This window comes from Denticeps clupeoides, chromosome 17, assembly GCF_900700375.1.
Source record: "Denticeps clupeoides chromosome 17, fDenClu1.1, whole genome shotgun sequence".
NCBI classification, from domain to species: Eukaryota; Metazoa; Chordata; class Actinopteri; order Clupeiformes; family Denticipitidae; genus Denticeps; species Denticeps clupeoides.
Genome location: NC_041723.1, coordinates 17,746,862 through 17,769,882, shown reverse-complemented (window position 1 = coordinate 17,769,882; position 23,021 = coordinate 17,746,862). Strand labels below are relative to the sequence as shown.

At 41.0% G+C, this 23,021-nt stretch overlaps 1 protein-coding gene across 2 annotated transcripts in view; it reads right to left on the bottom strand.

Annotated features, from left to right (window-relative positions):
- Positions 1–23,021, bottom strand: part of cspg4 (chondroitin sulfate proteoglycan 4) — a 39,934-nt gene that overhangs the window by 4,191 nt on the left and 12,722 nt on the right. Inside the window, exons 2-8 of one of the 2 annotated variants that reach the window (XM_028959396.1) lie at positions 14,017–14,180; positions 8,056–11,583; positions 6,794–7,264; positions 3,620–3,796; positions 2,057–2,255; positions 1,719–1,850; positions 1,228–1,388 (exon numbers count right to left, since the gene is read on the bottom strand). In XM_028959396.1, the coding sequence (XP_028815229.1) occupies positions 1,228–1,388; positions 1,719–1,850; positions 2,057–2,255; positions 3,620–3,796; positions 6,794–7,264; positions 8,056–11,583; positions 14,017–14,180 (4,832 nt within the window). Of the gene's footprint in view, positions 1–1,227; positions 1,389–1,718; positions 1,851–2,056; positions 2,256–3,619; positions 3,797–6,793; positions 7,265–8,055; positions 11,584–14,016; positions 14,181–23,021 lie in introns of those variants that run through there. The other variant, XM_028959397.1, reaches the window with a different exon arrangement.

Here is a 23,021-nt window from a genome sequence, read left to right as displayed (position 1 = left end):
ATAGGGGGATTAGAACAACATGTTAGATGAAATTAAGTACATTTTTCAGTTCTCTTGGAAGGACATTCTCAGAGTGTGTGTAATGTGTTCAATATAATGTGCTCAGCATGTGTTCAATATATGAATTAACATCATTATAATTTATCAGTTTAATAAAGATAATATAATAACAACCACCACTTCAGGCCTCATTTTACAGTAAGATCATACATCACTAAATCACCACTGCTAAATCAAATATTTCAAGAGCATTGAATAATTGTTCCGGTAAACCAGCACCAAGCAGCACCACCTTCCATGCGGTGTTGCGGTAAGATAATACAGTTGAATTAATTCTCTAAAATCATCTTATATTGACTGCTGTAGTCAAAATCCTATCCATCTTGGTTTCAGAGCCTTTTTTCTAATGATTTATCCTTACTTTATAATGGCTGGTGCTGACTAGCAATATAAATACTGTCACCTGTCCCTTTATTTTATTATGGCAGATGCTGACTTTAAACCTTTAGTGATGTTTTTATTTTGAAACATGACACAGTCCAGCTCCAACATTTGAACAAACAGGTTCCAAGTCATTATATCATTTTAACATTGTATGCAATATTAAGGTGTGACTAAAATTGTAATCATAAATATTTCAATAAGCAACTGTAATTTAATTACACATTTTCTTCCAGTAACTTTAACAATAGTATTTATAATTGCTATTTTTTTTGTAGTTAACACTGCCAGTCAGTGTATTTAAATAGTGACCAGCTGGGCAGTAATGCAACATGCTGAAGATAACTTTTCAGTTATGACATACATCTAGATGTGACCCCTGATATATCACTTATATCAACTAATATAAAAAGAAACTGTTTCATACAGTGTGTGTGTGTATGTGTGTGTGTGTGTGTGTGTGTGTATCTTTCTGTAATCAAAAACAGAGTTTTAGTTGACTCCTTACACTTGAAGCTCTGTCTCCAGGACTGATGATAGAATCAGCATGTATTTTTAATTGACTCCTTTACTGTTTGCTGTAAACCATCATTTGTAAATCTGCAGTCTGATACTTTTGTCTCAATTTTAAATTACTGGTGTTATTTTTAATTCTTGTTTTTTTTCTCATGCGAGCATCAACAATAATATCTCATCCCTCTGCAAAAAAAAGTCTATAGCATTGTCTGAATTTACTTAATTCATTTAGTGTTCACTCATTCAGAAATTAATTACACAGGTCCTTACCTCTGTCTGAGTGAATCTAGTTATTTCTTCAAATTGGTTCCTTCCTTTAGGTCTGATAAGACGTCCTAGACGAGGAGGTCTCGCAATAGAGAAGCTGATTTCATCTCCGTCCTCACTAGTCACTGCCTTCAAGATCCTGCTGCTGATCACCTGTCTTGATCCTACGAATATACATTTGGTTCAGATGTTTTACTACTTAATACGAACTGAAGTAAAATGTGTAAATTACATGTACATTGGGGAAGTATGCAGGATATATATTAGGATACAAATGCAGGATATATATTAGGATACAAAACCGGATCTTGGATTACATCTTGGATGGATCCCGATAAAAGGGACAATCTTTTGTATGTTATTAAATAACACAAATCTAAGCAAATATGAAATCTAAAATTCAAAATCAACATGGATAAAGAAAATAACCATGTAATTAAACCTACAGTTTAGTCTATTTTTTTTTCTCTTTTATTAGTATATTGCCCTCTCACCTGGGAAGACCATGAGCTCCCCCTCCGTTTCCATGGTAATGGTTAGCTGTCTGGCAGTGACAACAAACCGATAGAGTGGCGACGTGTGCTCCCCATCCGTCACAGTAAAGCTGAAGCCTCCTGACTCTGAGCCTGAGAGAGAGAAAATACGTAATTCTTTATCGAAAGACAACAGGACAAGCGAAGAATGCGGATTGCATCACCACACACCAACAAAATAAGGGTCGGCAGAGAGCTCTGCAACCGATATCTCCAGACGCTGATGCGCCATGAGGTGGCTGCTATTGAAAGAATGACACTGGGGCGCTTCATCTCCCCGAGGTGTCTACAGGGCCTACCTTGATGGATGAAAATGACTTCGCCGTTGTCGATTTGAGCCTGGGTGAAGTTGTCAATGCCTTCATGCGGTGCCACTTTCAGAGCCACAATCCCATTGGAGAGCTCCTCAATGGTGTAAACCAGCTCCTCGGGCTGAGTGTCCGAATCCTTTGTATTCAAAACTCTGGAGGTGATTTCAGATTCTTCACCAACAAGAACCTGGGCAAAAAAATTTAAAAAATAAATAAATAAATAAAATCCATAAAAAGAACAAAACAAAACAAGCACCAAAAAGAGGGAGAAAGGAGACCAGAAAAAGTATAATGTTTTCCTTTTCCAGTAAAACAGCTTGGCCTGTTATCTGAAGATGAAACACATCACATGGGGGAATTAGTTTCCCAGGCCAGCAGTTTAATGGACTTCTAATGGCTCTGTTGCTGAAAGGAACATTAATTGAAAGAAATGGGCCAGATCTCTTGAAAGATGGAGGGATGGGCGGAGTCAGCAGGGACAAGTTGTGAAAGGCACATATTGATTTGTTGCTGCCTTGCTCTCTTCCATCAACACTCACCAGACAGTGTGAAGCAATATGGAACAGGCAGAGTAAAAAAAAAGTCCTAGATAGGCCGTTTCCTTTGGGTGAATCCAACTCTGGAAAACCTGCTTATGACATTTCCCTGGTATCTAAGTCAAATGTCATCGGAATTGAACACTGGTGTCGGATTTGCTAAGATTTTGAGGGTAACGTGTACTGCCAAATGTAGCCTCTGTATTTTTGCAGCTCCCTGGTGACTCCACGTGTCCATGCCGCCATGCGATGACGTCATCAGCCCAGTGCAGTGAAGGTTCTTGCCACTAGGTGGCAACATTAGTCCACTGTTCCTTTTTGGCACAGGGAGAATCATAGAAAATGCATCAGTCACAAAATTGTGCAGGGAAAAAAATGATCAGAAGAAGCATTGTAGGCCTGAACATCACGTTTTATATTAAGTAAATTTTATGCTGTTATTTATTTATTTCTCAAATCAGCATATAGAGCAGAAGGCTTAATGGGCACCATATGTGTGCAAGCCTATCCAGGCAGGATCTATGGCCATCAGGATGTGTCGAGACTGTTATTCATCATGTCTGATCATTCGCTGTAGGTCAGTGTGCTCACATATCCTGCCCTAAATCAGGAGCAGAGCAGGAACTGCTGCAGCACATGGTGGAAAAAGAAAAAGCAAGCGAGTGGGAGACAGAGATGCATAAATGTTGCCTATTTGTGGATTTAAAAAAAAGTATCATTATACACCATTTTGCTGGGGACAGAAGGGGAGAGTGCACTGGTAGGATCATCTGGCTGTAGCCAGAAGCTGAATTTGAGCCACTGTCGTGGTTTTCCAAAAATATGGGTTACCAAGGAGACACCAAAACCACAGACAAAATCAAAGAAGCTGAATGACACACTTGGTTTCCAGTTGTAAGATTCTGACTGATATTTTCCAGACCAGTCTTCTCTCTGGCATCACCTTGAATTGTGTTTGAATGAACCATTAATACACTTCTTGTCATGAATTTTAAAAAGTAAAACATGAAGGTACCTCAAGTCCACTGTTACGTTCAAGCTCTGGTGGTTCATCGTTGACAGGTATTACTGTGATGCCGAATGTAATGGGGTAACTTCGCCTGGTGTTCTCAAAGTCTGACGCAGTCAGGACAAAGCTGTCCTCTGTTGTCTCGGAGCCGTCATGCAGGTAGTGGATAACGTTTTGCTTCACCTAAAAGAGATGCAGAAATAGACAACAAACTGTGGTCAACTAAATTTAGATATTCTAAGCTATAAGATATGACGCATATGTGTGTGTGTGTGAGTATGATAGGGAATGTCTGTGTGTGTGTTGTTTGGTAGTTGTTTGGTTAATGAAAGGTTAATTGTAAGGTTAATTTGGTTAATTGTATAAGTACCCTGTCTGCTCCTTACTTTTCACTTTTGTCTTCTGTTAAATCTCATTATTATTGTTTTACTATATACACACACACACACACACATATGTGTGTGTGTGTGTGTGTGTATATGTGTGTGTGTGTATATATATATATATATGTATGTATGTATGTATGTATGTATGGCCATAAGGTTAAATTCTGATTTTGATGACCAACACATGCATACCCATTAAAAAGACCTGATGTGAAGTAACTAAAGCTCCATGTGCAGTCACGTGATAATGGAACAATAGGAAATAAGGGCATGTCTGGGTCATTTCTCATATGTCATTTAAAAGGCTAGATTGGAATTGCCTCAGGTCACCCACGCTCAGGATTGAATGTTTTCCAGATGCGGCGACCTGACTAGGGGAGCTGCACCCTGATATTGCTAATTGCTCAGTTTGAACGGAAAACCTGGAAACATAAAACACAATTGGCTACCATACTACATCTCAATATATCGAGTTGCTGCCGTTATCGGGTCGAGCAACAAAAAGTTCCTGACAGGAGTAAACAAGGGGTTAATAAATATTGATGCTTGCAGCGAATGAGCAGATGTGTGCCCGGTGGATACTGCCGCTTTTGTCCCTGCACATATTGTATTCACATAATAAAGCAATTTCTCATGAGCAGTGTGAGCCATGTGCTTGGGCGTTTTTAATAGGCTGGTTTTGAGAGAACGGCACAGCCTCTCTCAAAAACAGCAGAAACAACAGAGTATTTTCTAATTAGCCGCTTAACCGTGACTAATTACAGAGGGGAAATAAATGGAGAGGCTGCAGCATGCGCCTCCTCTTTCTGCATGGTTAACTTATTCTGTTCTTTTTGATGAATTACACAAAAAAAAAAAAAAAAGAAACGAGGAAGTACTTGAGGTTTGTGAGAAGCCAAATCTCCAGCTCGTTCTTGAGCTCCAGCTCTACATCGCCACAATGTAATGCTGTTTTGTGTTCATGTCCACCATCAGCCTGTCTTGAGCCTGCTGGGATGTGAGTGTATGTCCCAAATAAAATGGACCGCTGCTGCCACATGCGTGAGCATGAGAAATGCCTAATGGTGTCTAATAATGAGCACCATACACCCGTCTTTCATTGAAGAACAATTACACTCTGCTTTCAATCAGACACAGTTTCTCAATGTGGGACTCATTTAGGAAATTGCTTTGTTTTGCCTATTGCGTAACATAAAAGAGACTAAAGACTGTGTGCACCTTTGGAGAAAGACGTCTTCACTACTTCAGTGAGGAGCGTGCTTCCTACTCTGTCCTATTACACATTTTCTCAGCCTCTGATGATGATGCAGGGTTTTTTTTTTTACCACTTTCTTAGGGTTAAACCACTTTTAGCTGAATCACAGCTATAGCATGTGGCCTCCATTAGGAACACACAGTAGAGTCATTGAGCAAGCGCGTTATTAAAGGAAATATATGGGCCAGTTTGTCTTGGCTGCTGGTGGACGAGGGTCGTTGTCAGATTTTCCAGCGCTCTGACTAACTGCCTCCACCAGGCTATCCTTGACACACATGAGGTTTTCCAGTAGCCACTTGTGTCCCCTTTCATTCTTTCCAAGTCCTTTACTAGCCGCAGCAGCAGCAGCAAAAAAAAAAAAAAAAAAAAATCATATTCATATTTCATATGAAACATGATCATATGAAATAGACTTTTTAAATCAGAAATATATAACCAAAATAAGTATTATGGGGAGGATTGCATAGTCATGCTAATTGGCATTATTTAAGACTTTACTCAGATGTTTATTATTTATATCATATCACGTCAAAGTTACATTACCAGATTAGTTCATTTTTTTCCTAAATACATTTTAAAAGTCTCTTGTGTTTACTGTCCGTAACACACAAATAAAATTGTATGCAATATTATGCATGTGTAATTGAAGGTACACATAAATCCAGTATGTGGCCCCTCATAGAGCCTTAAAAGGTGAAGAAGGGAAAGGATCCTTTTCCCTGTACTGTACACACGTGAGAGAGCAGTTGTGATGTACTTTTTGTGGAGTGTTATTACATTCTTCTTGTTCAGTGATCTTTAGGTCGCTCTGGCAAGATACAGTTCCTTATATTACAATACAATGTTGTTTCTTTTAAAATATAGCAAACAGCAGAGCAGATATTATGTGGGATGTAGATGTTGCTACAGAGTGGGAAGATGTCACAGTCCTAGACTATGCAGAGTGCAGAGTCCATCTGTTACAACACCTACAGCTGTCGCATAAACTCACAAAATGATTGTCGTAGTAGATTAGTGGCATGCCATTGGATAAGAGGTTAGTGTTATTTGCTGAGATTCTTTTGCTAATTGTTTGCTTAATCAGAACAGCATCCCATCCCATTCTGTGTGAACTCACTCCGCTATTGCCATATGTTCTTCTGTTATTCTGCTCATTTTTTGCTTAAATGAATAGGTGGCCACTGCTACACATAGTACTTTAAACTGAAAGGGACATTTTTTATTTATCTGTAGTTAACTGTTAAAAAAGGAGTCAAGCTGACTGAAGGAATTTAATATATGAGTGTAGTGTAACATTATGTATATTATAAAATGTGTTTTGTGATTAAAACACATTTTAAAACATACCTACTTCATATGTGTTTAGGAATGTCAATCGGAATTCATAATACATGCATTCAATCTGCATATTTGGTTTTTGTAGTGGGCGTGGTCCCAAAGATATAAAACAGACCAACATTCTTGAAAAGTCATTATGGTTTTTTTTCTTGGCACAATTAATTTTTTTATACTAATATACTACAGAGAAAGAGAACCCACCTCATCCCATGTGAAAGAGGACAACTCGTAATCCTCCCCATTCAGGTAGCGGATGTCTCCATGCTTTGGAGCTGTTTCCACCAGGAAGTCAATGTTGGCCACCATGTAGAAGACATGTGAGATGTTCAGCAGATCTTGGGAGAGGGTCATAGCCCCACCCTCCCTCACCGTGAAGTTCATAGCCTGGACAGGGATGAGCCGGGGCACAATGTTGATTGGCACTTCTATGGTTTCCAAAGTGGCAAAGCCATTGCTGACATCGATGGTAAATGTGTCACTGCCCAAGGCTGAGCTGGACACATACAAGATGTTGCCATTGTTGATGTCTTCCTGCGTGAATGACTGGATGTACTCCAGTGTTGGTGATGCAGTGCTGTCTGAGTTATTCATCAACATAACCACATGACCAAGGCGAGGGGGGTCCTTTATGGTGAAAACAATCTCAGATGGAAGTACGTCAGCCTGATCTACCTGTGAAGAACAGTAATCTCTGATTAATGACTTAAGTTACTCAAGTTTTACCACATGTATTTGCATACAACCTATTGTTTTCAAGCAGTCCTCGATCTGCTTGGTGTCCTGATTATACTATGCTACAGACATGACTTGATATAATTTGTAATTAACTGAACAATTATGCTTAGAAATATTTTATTGTGTAGTAGGTTGGTCAGAATCCCACAGACAGTGAACTACAGTAGCTGTCAAACATTTGGAATATTTGTGCAATAGTGAACAAAGCAGCCATGGAAGTAAAAAGAGGCAACAGTCTGTTTCTTGGATTCTTCAAAATGGCCTTATAGCAGCCACAGAGTAGATACATCCTAACAATTGTACCCATTGCTTTGATGTAAGGCAAATAGTTATTGTTTACTCGATCCATCAGAGATATGTGCATCCCCACATGATCAAGTCACACACTGACCTGGTAACTGATCTGAACTCTGAACTTTGCAAGTGAAAACATGATTTTGTGTTTTGATGCACCATGATACTATGTACTGACAGTTTTACAGCCTCATAACTTTTGGGATTTAGAAGCAGCCATCATGTGGTTTGGAACGCGTGTTTGGTGCTGCATGAATTTAACTATGAACTGACTGAACATTTTGTCAACAGAAACCTTTATCATCAGCTCTGCCAACTTGAGATGTATAAAAAAAAACATTACTATGGAAGCAACTCTGCATTAGTATATTTCTCAATATTAAATTCAAAACTTATATGTGAAAAAAACTGATGTAAGTGTCAGAGGGATTTACCTTAAGATGATCTTGATCTATGACCGCATGCTCTCCTTCAAATGAGATGATGACCTTGTTATTGATCACCTCAGGTTCTAACGGCTGCTCTTGCCCAGATATTTTGATGTTGAATAAGCCATCTTCAGACAACCCTTTGGCCTTAACGATGAAGTGGAAAGAGTCTTGTGACTTTGCACCCTGATCGTTGTGCTCATAAGACACCACACCCTTCGCCAGGTCCTTCTGGGTAAAGCGAGATGCCTCAATGCCACTGACAATTATCCTTCCATCAGTTGGGGGTGATGTCACAGTGTATGTAATTTCACCATCATCTCTGATATCCATGTTGCTCTCTGTTCTAAGCATTGTAGTGTTGAGAGTCTTGGTGGTAGCGTGATTCATGAAAACCATGTTGTTGCTAACCACGTGGAGGTAGGGGTCACCAGCTTGTATGTCGAGTAAGGCTGTGGTCTTGTGCACACCATCAGAGACCTGAAGCTGAAATCTTTCCCGGTCAGCTCCATGGTGAACAAAGAGAACATTTCCATCCCTCAGGTCTGCTTGAGTAAAACGAAAAAGAGGCACAGAAGGATCTGCTGAGGAAACTATGCTACCTGACCGGATGCCCACACGCACATAGACCAGCTGTGTATCGTTGAAACTGGAGTCGTCGTCCGAAAAAAGGATGTAGTCTGTGGTCAACAACCTCTGTCCATTTCGCACCACGTCGAAAGTTTTATCAACCACTCGTTGTGGAACGTAATCATTCCTGGGCGTAATGGATATTTTGAAGGTACCATGTGCTGCTACTTCTGCAATGTGGCCCTGGTCAAATGTCTGAAAGGTGAACTGATCACTGCTTGTTCCTGTTCCATCATGCTTGTAAATGAGTCTGTTCAAGAGCAGGTCTTCATTGCTGAAAAATGCCACCGCACCTTCAAACCTTGGGAGTCCAGGGGTCTCTCTGATGAGATGGCCGTGTTGAGGGTTTTGTAAGACTTTGTAAACAAAGTCCGTAGAGACAGGAGTCTGAATCCAGAGATATTCCTTATTCAAGATATTCTCTCCACCTTCAACAACAACAAGCCTTTTGTTTGTCAGGACAGGAGCATTACTATCGGCCTGGATTTTTATCGGGTAGGTGTACACTGGAGAATACTGGTTCTCTGCAAACACCCTGAACTGAAATTGATCACTCGAGTCCACCGATCTGTGCTCTGTCACTCTGTAGCTTAGGTGGCCATTCTGGACATCTTGTTGAGAAAATGTATCTCCCACTCGCAGTTCTTTACCACCAAACTGTAACGTTCCGAATGATGGAGACATCAGCACGATGTATTTTATGGAGTTTGCATCCAAATCCCCCCTTAATGCCACCTCAAGTCCTGTGATGGTCTTTTGCTCTCCATTCACAACCTCCAGTGGATTTATGTTTCCTACTTTCACCTGAGCTGGTGTGATCTTGATCAAAAATGTATTGTTTGCCAGGGTAAAGTGTCCGAGTTGGGCATCAAAGCGAATGTATTCAGTCACTATGTCTTCTTGGTCGCTTGAGTCAGTGCTGAAATATTTCAAAATGCCTCGCTCCAAATCTGACTGGTGGAACGCAGTAACCTGCTTTGCCATATTTTCATTTGAGATTAGATGCAGTTGACCGAATCTCAAAGGTTGTTTGAGTTTGTATGTGATATCACCACTTTTGGGTATGGCAGATGCAGCCAGATTCAGGATCCCAATAGTTGCATTGTCACCCTGTGATAGTAGCAGACCAGTATTTGTCACAAGGCTCATTTGAGGTTGTGTAACTGATAGGTTAAAAGTAGTCTGAGGACTGACTGAATGTCCATCTGACACCTGGAATGACAGTCCTCCCACAGATCCACTTTTGTGGACGTAAAAAATCAGCCCATCCTTGAGTTGCCGGCAAGTGAACTCCCTAATACTTTCTCCTGGCTGATGGGAATTTTCTAAATAACCTTGAGCAGGCCTGGCCTCCGACCTCACTGTGACAATCAAGTCATCGCAGCGAGTATCTGAATCAACCAGCTTAATCAAACTGGGGCTCAGACGGGTACGTCCATTCTCAGTGATGGAGATGTCTCCTCCACTCAGCTGTGGGATGTCATTGACAGGTAGGATCTCGACAGGAAGTACATACGGGCGAGAAACTTTCAAGCAATCTGGAATATAACTGTTGCTGTGAACCATCACCTCGAGCTCGATCTGATCACCGTACTGCTCATTGCCGTCATGAAGGTATTTAATTTTCCTATTGACAATGTCCAGAAGAGTAAACTTCTTTGATCGTTTTGTATTGATGTTCATGTCAACTAATCCATACCAAGGGTCATTCTGCAGAGTGAAGATGATCTGAGACTGTCGGATGCCTGCAGCACTGATGTCAAATGTTGGTTTGAGGTTTTTAAGGCTGAGGAAGGACTCTCCTCCTTCAGGAACAAGCAGATTTGTAATATCTAGGAGTTTTGTAACATTTTGAAAGATTTCAGGCATGTCTTTAGTTGGTAAACAGTGCCTTTCTTCTGGGTTCTGGCCAGCAAAGCGAATTCGAACAGGAGCAGTGGTTGTGATTATTTCATCATAATATGTAGAGTAATCATCATCCTCTCCTTCACATTTCACATGTATGTCCTTTGTGACTAATGCATCTTGGAGATTCTTGTCCTTTTTATTTACCTTGATTTCCCCCAAGCAGCCGATGAAGGATTCTGAAGTTATTTCGTCCTCCATTCGTGACAAGTACCCAGCTTCTCGAAATACATCCTTCATCTTTGCCTGAATTCCCCCGAGATAGAGATTGCCAACTAAATCCAAACTTTCTAGTCCATTCAGAGGCACAGAAACAGGCTGGCTGTCCACCTGCATTTCGAACTTGCTGGGGTCAACCTGAACTCGAATTCTGTGCCACTGGTCATCATCCAGACGGATTTCTTGGTTTTCCAGTACTACTATGCCCCCTCCAAGGTCCACAACACCTTTCAGATTGCCTCCTACAACTCCCAGAGCTATGAAATCAGAGCCCTGTCCTGGGTGAAATGTCAGGAGTGCATCTTCGATTGTAGTCTTCATCAACATTTCCAGAGTACGGGCATCACCTGTGGTCTTGATCCAGGCGGGGAAAGACACAAAAGAGTCAGGGCTTATAAAACTGATGGCTTCCCCATCACTGGCCTCAAACTCAATGCTACAGGGTTCTTTGGTGTCCCGACAGTCTTTATTCATCACACCAAGAATGTCAAACTGATGGGACATAAACTCGACGTTGCTTATGCAGCCCCGGAATGGAGGAATTGCATGGTTGAGATACGATGTCTCCAAACTACCTGTACCCCCAAGGAAAACTCCAATGTCAATGTTGAGGTCCTCTCCTTCAGACGCCTCAACAGAAGTTGGGTCAAGGTCATCAATTTTCATGGTCATTTTTCCGTTGTCTAAACTCACAGACACATGGTGATCCAGGAGGTTATTTAGCTGTAGCCCTTTTGTTGATGGCAGCACTATCTCACCTGCCCCCATGTTCATTTTTGCCTGTCCAAAAAACAAAACAAAACAGCACAATTAATGTTATTTCTTGCAAGCATCTTATTATTAAATTAAGATGTCAAGAATTCAATTTTAATATATTTTCATGATAATCCTGTCATTGTTTTTAGCATTTTTAATGAATAATGCTTTAGAAAATACAACATTATATATATGAACATCTCACTGAGGAATTCAAAAACAGAATATATTTATACAGAATATATTCTGTATAAATACAGAATATATAACAGAATATGTATGTCCTACAAGTAATACCAGCCCATATGCAAACATTTTCCAAATGTGAAATCAGTTAAATATTTTAACTCCCAGTAACTGTTTAGTTTACTACTAAATTGAGTAAATTTAGTTTTTTCATGCTTGGTTTAATTATTACTTCCAGACCTGCATCTGAAAACACACTTTTAAGATAATAATATAATAATGCATGAATGTACACAGAAAATAAATATATCTACATAGGTGTGTACAGAGTGGATTTATGTTTATGGGAGTGGTTCCCAATCTTTTTCCCTGAAGCCTCACTGTCCAAAACAAGCCAGGACCCCCAACCCCAATTCCTTTCTGCACACACATAAAGAATAAAATGATTAATTACAAACTTATTTGCAAAAAACAAACAGCAGTTGTAGGTTTTTGTTCTTATTCTTCTTGTTTTACACTGCAGGCTATATAGAGTCTATAATAGAGATCTAAAAGGCACTAAAACGTCAGGATCGACCTGGCGAGCCCGTTAGAATCCAACCCAAAGCTAGACCTGAGCCGACCGTTACACTGTGTGGTGCATTTAAATAAATGACAGTCAAACAGTTAGTATTTTTACTGTGCCATGACCCCATGAGCTCTTGTTCAGTTTTTTAAAAATCCATAATGTTTATCAAAAGCATTAATGTGGACCCATTTTTTCAGTGTTGAGCTCCTGACGACCAAATCACACACCTATGTGTTGCTTTATGTTTATTTCTGTTTCCACCACTGGGCCACCACTGCCCCTATTGGATATGTGTGCTTGTTGGTCTATGTATGTGTGGTCATCTGCATGAACTTTGTTAAAGCGTCTGACAGAGTTTGGAAGGAAGGACCATCTGAATCTCTCCTTCCCACATTGTGGATGCAGGAAACTGCCTCTGAAAGGAGCTGCTCAGTGCCGTCAGAGTCTTCTGCATGGGGTGGAAGATGTTCTCCAGCAGAAATGACAGCTTAGCCACCATCCTGTCATTCACCACCTCCACTGGGGCCAGACGGCATCCTAGAACAGAAGTGGCTGTTGCCCAAGGAGACCACACTATAAAAGCTGGCTGATGCCACCACTGAGACATAGAAGGTCCAGAGGAGCAGCCCCTGCACCCCAAAAGACATGAACCTCAGCAGCAGGTATAGCCTGCTCCGGCCTTTTTGTAGAGGGCATTTTTGTTGTGAGTCTAGCCCAGTTTATTGCTCAGATGAAAGTATCTGTAGCCCTCCACAGCCTCAATGTCCTAGCCCTGGATGTTCAGTAGTTGCAGTGGAAGATGTTTGTGCCTGTAGAGGTCTACCGCCAGCTCCTTAGATTTTCCAATGTTGATCTGGAGGTAGTTCTGCTGCAGTTCATAAAGTCCCAAGTCAGGTCTTTGTACCTTTGCCAGAATCATTCGGTGGAGTTGTTGGAGACGTCTGCATGAATATGTGTGTAAATGCACTACATGTAAAGGAGAAACTGTTCATTTAACAAAACAATTCAACTGTATATCATTTTATTGTGTGGGTTTTCCAAAGGTTATAATGCTTAAACTGACAAAATCAGCAACAAATGAAAATCTGAATTAATTCATTAATTCATAATGAATTTACAGAAGCACAGAGTAATCTGTTTTCTCTGGCCTAGTTAAGTTACCGGGCCACTGCTGCACAAATATACCTCTATAACCAAATATTTCAGTATCAGTCATATGATGCCACCGTCGGCTGTCTCTTCTGTTTGTTCTCTCTGAGACATTGAATCAAACACACAGACTACTGGCAGACTCCAGTGAAGAGACCAGCAGATAAATCCTGGTTCCTGGCAACTTAGCACAGTCACCACAGCCACCACCACCGTATCAAATGGACCAGTAGCATAATAATGGACATGTAATGTACAGCATGACACTGGACTACATTTTGGACTTCTCCACCTCTACAACTGAAGGCCTCTGTATCACTCCTTCCCAAGGTTTCTTTTTTTCTCTCTCTTTTTTTGTGTGGAGTTTTCCTTGTGTGCAGAAGGGTCAAGTGTGGGGGTGTCAACTGTAGGGCTTGTCAAAGCCCATTGAGACATACTGTATGTGATTTTGGGCTATGTAAGAAATAAAGGTTGTAATTGGCTGCATGAACCAATTCGGTGGAGTTGTATTTTTAAATATTTGAATAACATAAACAGGTGAGCAGTATTATTACCTGTAACTGCCCATTGTACAGCTCGATAGACAAGTAGTCTTCAGCACCTGCAGCCAGGAGAAGTCGTCCACTGCGTTTTCCAGTCTTGAACTGCAGGGAAACTTGGAAGTTGGTGAGATCCTGAATGGCATTTATTTGACAAACACTGTCCCCAAAATAGGATTCTGGAAACATAAGCAAAGAGAACAAGGACTAGTTAATCCATTGCAAAAGACCTTAACGTGGTTTACCTTGATATTAGGTATTCTGAAATTGTATAAATTAAACTAGCTATAGAGACCAATCGTAAATAAATCCTCTATTTCCAAATCATAAAAAAATTCTGAGCATGAACAAGGCTAATTGATGTGTCAAGATGTGACAGAAATATCTACTGGGTGGGGAGGTGTGATAACAGGACACTATGACAAGTGCCACACTCCCTGCAAAGGTATTATGCAGTATTCCAAATGCTGTCAGGCTGCTATGTGAGAAAACTCTGAGTTTTTATGTACCTTACAAGCCTTGGGCTTGACCAGCTGGTGCATACAAAAAGAAATGGTGCTAAAGGGGATCCTCTTAATACTCCACGGGGATTCGTTCTGCAAGACATTAACCATTTCCCCCCGAGACTCTCTCTGGGCTGTAGTGTTGCTGCAAGAATTTCCCATACTTCCTGCATCCCGTCGGAAATTATGCAAACGCAGCCACCTGCTTTGGAAGGCTCTCCACAGAGGCCCTCCGTCTAGAACACTCAAGAAGTTAAATATTCAATTCGCTTTTTCCTCCCAAATTAACTTGGCTCATATCCAGGGATAGGGTATCCAGGCAAGGGTTTCCAGGGGGTGGGCACAAAGATATATGGTGCAGAAGGGTTCTCCACCAACATCCTCTCTATTGCTGCAGGTCAAAGGTCAAGGCAGAACGACTCAGCAGAGGGTTTACACAGTGGCATACAGACACACATCTAAACGGCAGACAATGCTGAGGCTTCTTTGTGGCTTCAGGGAATAAACAGTCCCGGCCACTCTATATCACACCCAAGACATTCCGCAGAGGTCACAAGAGCCCTAATCATCCCCTGTGCATCCATAGATCACCAAAACAACCTGGCAGTGTGGCACCGCAGCCAAACACCCTGGAAGAAGAGAGAAGTTTAACTCTGAGGTTTCAAAAAGCCATAACCTTAAGATAACCCTTCACGTGTTGTTATTTCCAATTCCCGTGCTTTCTTTCAGTGGGCAGAGCACAAACCTGCCAAACCCATATTTCTTTCTTATGGAAGATTGTGAAAACAGTTTACAGAGAACACACACAATAATCTGAATCTGAATACGAGGGTGGGTTATTTACATCACCGTCTGGACAGCCGCATGTTTTGTCTCTACACAGACTATCCAAACAGGCAAAGTGTTCAACCTTTTAGCTGGGAAGAAGTGTAATCAGCCCACAAACATGCGCATCATGCACCAAATAAGCATCTAGACAGCGCATCTCGAAAGACAACTCTAGCCATCTCTTTCATGAACAAAAGTTTCATGAAACCTTTTACATTTTACAGAGCGTAAAGATGAAAATTCAATAACATATTGGAGGATTCCGTAATTTCATACTATCACTTATAATTTGCTGGGCAATCATATTGCATGTAATTAGATTTAATTTCATCAGACGTGGTGGTGAAGCTGTGGCAGATGCTTTTTATTTGGACCTCTTCTATGCTTCTATGGATACGGCTATAGTGAAAGAAAAATTTACACAAACTTTCCTGATTCCTGAACAGACATAAAACAGGCCATCCAAATACAAGGGAGCCACCAACACTGTAAGTGAGGGAGAGAATGTCAATTGAATTAGCAAAGAAAATCCCAATCAGCTTAGCTTCTCTTGTGGGGGAAAAGAAAAAGAAAGAAATATGAGATTCTGGAGAGCCTCCAGATTGTGAGGTTCCTGCAGAGCGAGCTGCAGCCGCAGAAGAGAGGAGAAGGGCTCAGATGGAGTACAATGGTTACTCTCAGTGGAGTAGGTGCCTGGACCTGGAATTCATTATCTGCACAGTGGGGCTTTAAAGGCAAATCATGCCACCAAGGATCTGGTCCCCTTCTCTCTTTTTTTCTTTAGTGTGTGTAATAACTATATTAATTTCTATATTTATGTCAATACGCATACGCAAGTACTGTGTAAACATTTTAGGCAGGTGGTAAATAATGCTGTAAACTGCCCCATGTTAAATATACTAAATAATAATATATTTAACTATTCACAAAATGCAAAGTGAGCAGAAGGAAAATGTAAATGTAGTCATTACTTGGAGTTACAGTGTTACTATCCTTTGTCTTAAAACCAACATCATTGGATTATACTGTATAAATTTGATAATGATAATGATTATCAGTTTCACATTGAAGTTGAAACACTGTCATTTACATTTACATTTTACATTATGGCATTTATCAAGTGCCCAGGGAGCAGTGTGTGGGGGATGGTGCTTTGCTCAGTGGCACCTCAGCAGCACCTTGGCGGGTCGAGATTTGAACCGGCAAAATTCTGATTACGGGGCCACTTCCTTAACCGCTAGGCCACCACTGCCCCATTATTGCACCATACCACTAGGGCTGTATATTAAAGTAAAATGTACCATATTATGTCAAGCTTCACAACTAATAAATTATTTAGAGTCATTTAGATATAAGTGCAGCAGTTTTCCACTGTACCAAGATTTTTGCCGAAGGGTTTTCTAATAATCAATGAAGCCTTTAAAGTGTTAAACTTGCATTATCAGGACACAGAAAGACTAATGGGTCTCTCGTCATTAATGCAAATATCCCAGTCATTAACAGCTATTTGCAGCTACTGTAGTCATTAACAAATTATTTTAATGACAAAGATTTTTTGGCATCAAAAACAAGAACATTACTACATAACCCTAAACGTTGAAAGGTAGTGTATCTATTAAACATATTTGTGATGTGCAAAGCATATGTGGGTAGTTCAGTATGGGAAACGAGTCTAGGAAAAGAAATGCCCAAGAGTAAAATAAACCATGAAGGACCATTACTTAAGCGTCATTTCTCAAGTTCCTTCCCAGACGGCCGTGTGAGGAGTGAGCAAATGGCTTCTTCTCACGGAGGTGTGATGCTGGTGTGAGTGGCGTGGCTGGGCTGGACAGCTCAGACACTCCTTATCGGGGGAAACACTAACTTATTGTGAATCAGACGTCCTGGGATCTCTCCAGTGCAGATGGCTGTAATTTTATGACTGGCCCATGTTGTATTTATAGCACTTGGCAGAAAAAAAGGAGGGGTGGTGCAGAGCTTTGAATGAATCTCCTCCTTGTTTCTTCACCTTTTCTCCCCCCCCCTCCACTCTTCCTCTTCTACACCAGAGCTCTTAACTTTCAGTTGCTTGACACATCCATAAAACTCATGAAGCAGCCAAGACATAGTGGCCATGCTGGTTCGTCCTTGTTCATCAGCTCAAAATGCATCCAGTTTCCACTGGAGATTTTCCAGCGTAGATTTTAAAACTCAGACAGACCTTGAGCAAGGCTTTTTTACTCGATGACAGATCTTAGTATATGTTTAATAAATGTAAAATTTAGTGTCAGGAAAAGTTAACAAAGGCTCTATGGTGAAAAAAATGCTGTCAAAGCATGATCTAACAAATTTCTGTATTTGTATATACATTGCTTATGTATGTACACTACCAGTCAAAAGTTTGGATGCCTCTACTGGTGGTTATGGATTCTAAGCTTGAGGCCATTTGAAGAATCAAATGCTCTATAACATGAGTGAATGATAAAAAGTGTTCAGGTCATAAACCTTCAGGACTGTTGGAAACTGTCCCATTGGTCTAACTAAAGGTGCTGGAGAGAAGACAAGAGTGTTAAATGCTACAATCATAGCAAAAAAATCCCTGATTTGGAGAGACACAAACGTTCAATTTTTGCCTCGTTAGCTTTTTTTTTTTTTTGGTATATTACATAACCTCACTGATATTTCATAATTTTGTTCCAAAATATAAAAAATGAAAGACCCATACATGAGTAGAGTTGTGGCCAAAAGTTTTGAGAATGACACAAATACTGGTTTTCACAAAGTTTGCTGCTTCCATTTATATTATGGCAATTATGAATGTTATGATTTTGTAGTCCTGCCACAAAAGGACCTGCTGAGATCATTTCATTGATCCTCTTGGATATCCTCAAGGATATTGCTGCTATTAAGGTTGCACCTAAATCAATAATTTATTGGATCAACAAAAATCTCAAGGAGAGAGGTTCAATTGTTGTGAAGAAGGCTTCAGGATGCCCTTGAAAGTCCAGCAAACACCAGGACCATCTCCTAAAGATGATTCAGCTGCGGGATCTGGGTTCCACCAGTGCAGAGCTTGCTCAGGAATGGCAGCAGGCAGGTGTGAGTGCATCTGCATGAACAGTGAGAGCAAGACATTTTGGAGGATGGCCTGGTTTCAAGAAGGGCAGCAATGAAGCCACTTCTCTCCAATAAAAACATCAAGGGCAGAGGGTTTGGACTGCTGAGGTCTGGGGTAGAGTCATTTTTATTGATGAAGCCCCTTTCCAATTGTTTGGGGCATCTGGAAAGAAGATAAGGCGAGCAGTACTGTCTTGTGATAACAGTAAAGCATTCTGAGACCATTCATGTGTGGGGCTGCTTCCCATTCAAGGGAGTGGGCTCACTCACAATTTTGCCTAAGAACACAGCCATGAATAAAGAATGGTACCAAAACATCTTCTGACAACAACTTCTCCCATCCATCCAAGAACAGCTTGGTGAAGAAAGATGCCTTTTCCAGCATGATAGAGCACCGTGTCAAAAGGCCAAAGTGAACAAAACATTGACATTTTGGGTCCATGGCCAGAAAACTCACCATACCCATACTCACCAAACGCACCATAATCCAATTGAGAATTTGTGGTCAATCCTCAAGAGGCAGGTGGACAAACAAAAACCCACAATTTCTGATAAACTTGAAGAACTAAAGGAATAGGTTTCCATCAGTCTGACTTTGGCTCAGAAGATGATTGACAGCATGCCAGGGCGATTTGCAGAGGTCTTGAAAAAAAAGGGCAACACTGCACATACCGACTCTTTGCATAAACTTGATGTAATTGTCAATAAAAAGCTTTGAAGCTTATAAAATGCTTGTAATTATGTTTCAATACACAACAGAAACAACAAGATCTAAAAACTCTCAAGCAGCAAAATTTGTGAAACCAGTATTTATGTAATTCTCAAAACATTTGGCCATGACTGTAGGTGTCCAAACGTTTGACTGGTACTGTATTTATTTATTTATTTATGTGGTGAAACTTATTAATTACAAGCAGCCATTGACTTAAATTATTATCAACTTCTGCAGCCAGTTATGATGAATCTCTAAAACAAACACAACACAGTTTTCCACTTCCTTATCAACAGTGATGGATTGTTTGTTTCTTCTTTGTTTCCATGACAACTGCAGTGACGGTCTCACCATAAAACTCTGTTCTATATATACAGTTAATATGCTGGTCATTTGTTTTCCTTTGAGGGACTTTGCTAGTACCAGTGTAACACGATGACAGGATATAATTATGTGCTACCGCATGGCAGAGGGACGTTTGTTGGACATGAGTGGGGACTTTGTGCTTTTCTGGGTCATAGGTGAGTGTCTAACCCACTAGACCACTACCAGCCGTCATAAACAGCACACAGCGCAAAGATGGCAAATGAAGGTTGCAAATAAATCCAAACATCTTGTAATAAGGCAAAAGAACACTATATCCCGATTTTATCATTAACCATAAACTAAGTTGTATGTGCAGTACAGGGGGGGGTAATAGTAGCCTAGTGTGTAACACACTCACCTTTGAACCAGAAGCCTTGAGCAAGACACTTTAACGTGAGTGTCTCCTGGGGGAAGGTCTCTGCTAAATGCCACACATGTAAATGTATGTATAGTTCTTATCACTGTCTTTGTCCAGTAGTGTTAGGTATTACCACATTGAAAGAACTGGCAATAATGTGACTCATTAGGGCCACGCGGAACTTAGAGGAGAAGGATGCTGACTCCGTGACTTATTGCACCAATTATGATAGTAGCACACACAGTGGCAGGCACATAAAGAAAGCGATGACAGAGCATATTCACAGCAGCTGAAGTACATAAGCCAGTGATGGCTGCAACCCCAATATTTAGTGTCTTTCACCTTCGCGAGGACATGGTAAAACTCAGCGTACCATGGCACTGGTATTTTATGGAGCCCCGGCCTCTTGTGAACTCACTAGGGTCTCACATTTATTGCGATCCTGGAGCTTTTCCTCATACTGGACTGCAAACAAAACATTGTTCTGCCTTCCTTTGAAAGTCACACGGGCCCTTTCCCTCTGAGACCAGTTCCCATAAAGAGGAATAATACATAAATTTGATAAAAACAGCAAGTCAGCTGAGGTCTGCTAGTAATTAAATTGTTTCATGTCCTTCATATAAAATCTCCTGTTGCACAGTGTTAAGGAATATCTTGGCACACTGTGCTTTTCATCTTTGGGACAATACTTGTGTGCATTTGTGCAGCTGTGAAAGTGAGAGTGAAAATGTCAGGACTCACTTCGTCTTGTAAGATTCTCACTGACATTCTGGGCGAACATTGACCATTGGAAGCGAGCTCCTGTTTACAGCCGTATGAGAGACAGAAGGCATTCGCAACACATTCCAGCAGCTAGAACTGCCTTGACTGCGGCTCTTGTGTTTTCCATTAGAAAACTGAATTCAAGCCTTTGGCCTTTAGCAGGAAACAAGGAATCCTGGGGACGTGAGCGAGCAGGACTGAAGTTCAATCCGTGGAACAGGCCCAGGAACATGGAAGAACAATAACTGCATTTCACATTAGAAACATAGACAAACCCTGTGTCAATTTATTTTACCCTTTCCTGCTAAAGGAAACAGAAACATAAGTTTTTTTTTAACAGAGGTTTTCTCTAATGATAAAACTGGCAGCATTTTAAGATTCATTAATCTTTAAATATGAGTTAAATCACTATTACTTAATCATCAAAGTGTGTTATAGTGCTATTTAACACAGTATAAGATCTGCCATCTACAAGTACTGCCATTACAAAAAATCATTGCAATCTTTTTGACAAGTTTACACAATTTTATGAGAACATTATTAATTATTGCCCATCATCCACTTTCAATACTGCAGTCAAATACAGAGCAAGTGATGGTATTTACTGTATGGCACTGACAATATTAGCTATAATAACTACAGTACTGAGTCTCCTGATACACATCTAGAGAGACCATTTTTACAAATTGTTATTGTATAAGGGACCCTTTTTATGTTGTTATGAGTTATGATGCAGAAACAACTCCAGGCACTGCTATAACACTCTGTCCTTTGTTTGAAGGATGACGACTGAGGAACACTGTGACGTTAAGAGAACATAGCTTGTTCCACGATAGCACACAAAATGACAAATGTGCATTTTGGTTCAGGTTCATCACATCTAAGAGCAAGATTAACAGCCCTCGCTGTAAATGTGCTGTTTACAAGATCTCAGTACCCCCAACTGCACATTTTACCAAAACAGAACCCTCAACAGCAGCATTGTACAGGGCGGGAGGCGGACCTGGTTTATGGTGAGGCAGTACAAAGGACGGTTCTGTCCACCACGTCCAGCTACGGAAGCTGTCAACCTCCAAGGCCCCAGTGAGGTGGTTGTGCTTAAATACCACGCCTTCCATTGACATCAGAGGAGCAACCCCTACCCTCCCATTACCCCTACTTTCCTGGTTTCTGCAATTTTAAGAAACACTTAGTCTAAACAAAGTGTGTCCAGATGTGATCTATTTCTTACACAACTGAGCACAGATTTATTTCTTTCCATGCAGAAATATGTGAAGTCATAGACAAGTGCCTGCTGAGATTCCAATGTGGAGACAGTGTATACTGTAAATAAGATTCATTTCTGTGTTGTGTGTGTTTGAAAACCAGCAAAAACTCTTTGTTGTGGCGGGGGAGAGTATCTTTGTGGGTTTCTGTGCTGCCATCATTAGCTACATCTTGACTCGCTGGAGTGGAAGACACTTCAGTGAGTGGTAGAACGTTCCCATGAATGTGAACATAGATACACCTACCCTACATATTCGTACTGGGTGGCTCTTTGTACACTACTATGGGACTCAATTCACAGCAAGGCATGCATTTCCAGTCGCGTGTCGGGAGCGAAGACCAGTGGTGCTGGCTGGGCTGGAACGGAGCAGCGGAAATGCCAAGGCCAGTGTCTCGGTTCTGTCATGACACAGGGACCATAATGCTTAGCAGCTGAAAGCAGACGCTGGTGAATGGAAACCTTCTACCATTTGGGCTTTTGATGATTGCTTTTCCAGCAGACCTCTGTCCCTCTTTCCAAGACGAACTCTCCCCCAATCCTTCAATCATGGCTGCCACCCAACATCTTTTCCCCCACCCCGTGTTCCCGCCAATTTTTACTTCTTTGGTTCGTGGCGCTACTGTTCTTTCTGCAGCCCCGCCCTGCTCTTTCTTGGGAGTTGTCGTGTTTGCTCAAAGCTACTATTCAGCCTTCCCTTGCCACGCTCTTCCCAAAATAAACATGTTCCAGAAAGAAAAACCCTGGACTAAACTCCACCCCAAACGTTCCACATCCACTTTTTACTGGGCTGAGCGCTTCAAACTCTGGCAGAGTTGGAAAATGTGTTCCCATGATGCCTGAATTTAGAACATAGTGAATCCAGTGCTGAAACGTGTCTGGTTCTATTGTTCAAGTCAATTAATTCTAACATCCGCAATGATCTGATCGAGTACAGCACTCCTCAAACCAAACGATGGCTACAACGATATGTGATGAATCTGAAATTGCTGACCTGACCATGTGTGGGACGATAGGCAAGACTGAGGATCAAGTTACAACAGGACCTCTCAGGCTAATGACTAAAACATGTGTGGCTCCAGCTGAGAGCCACCCCAGGGAAAGGCATTTAGCCTATCTGCCATCAGTCAC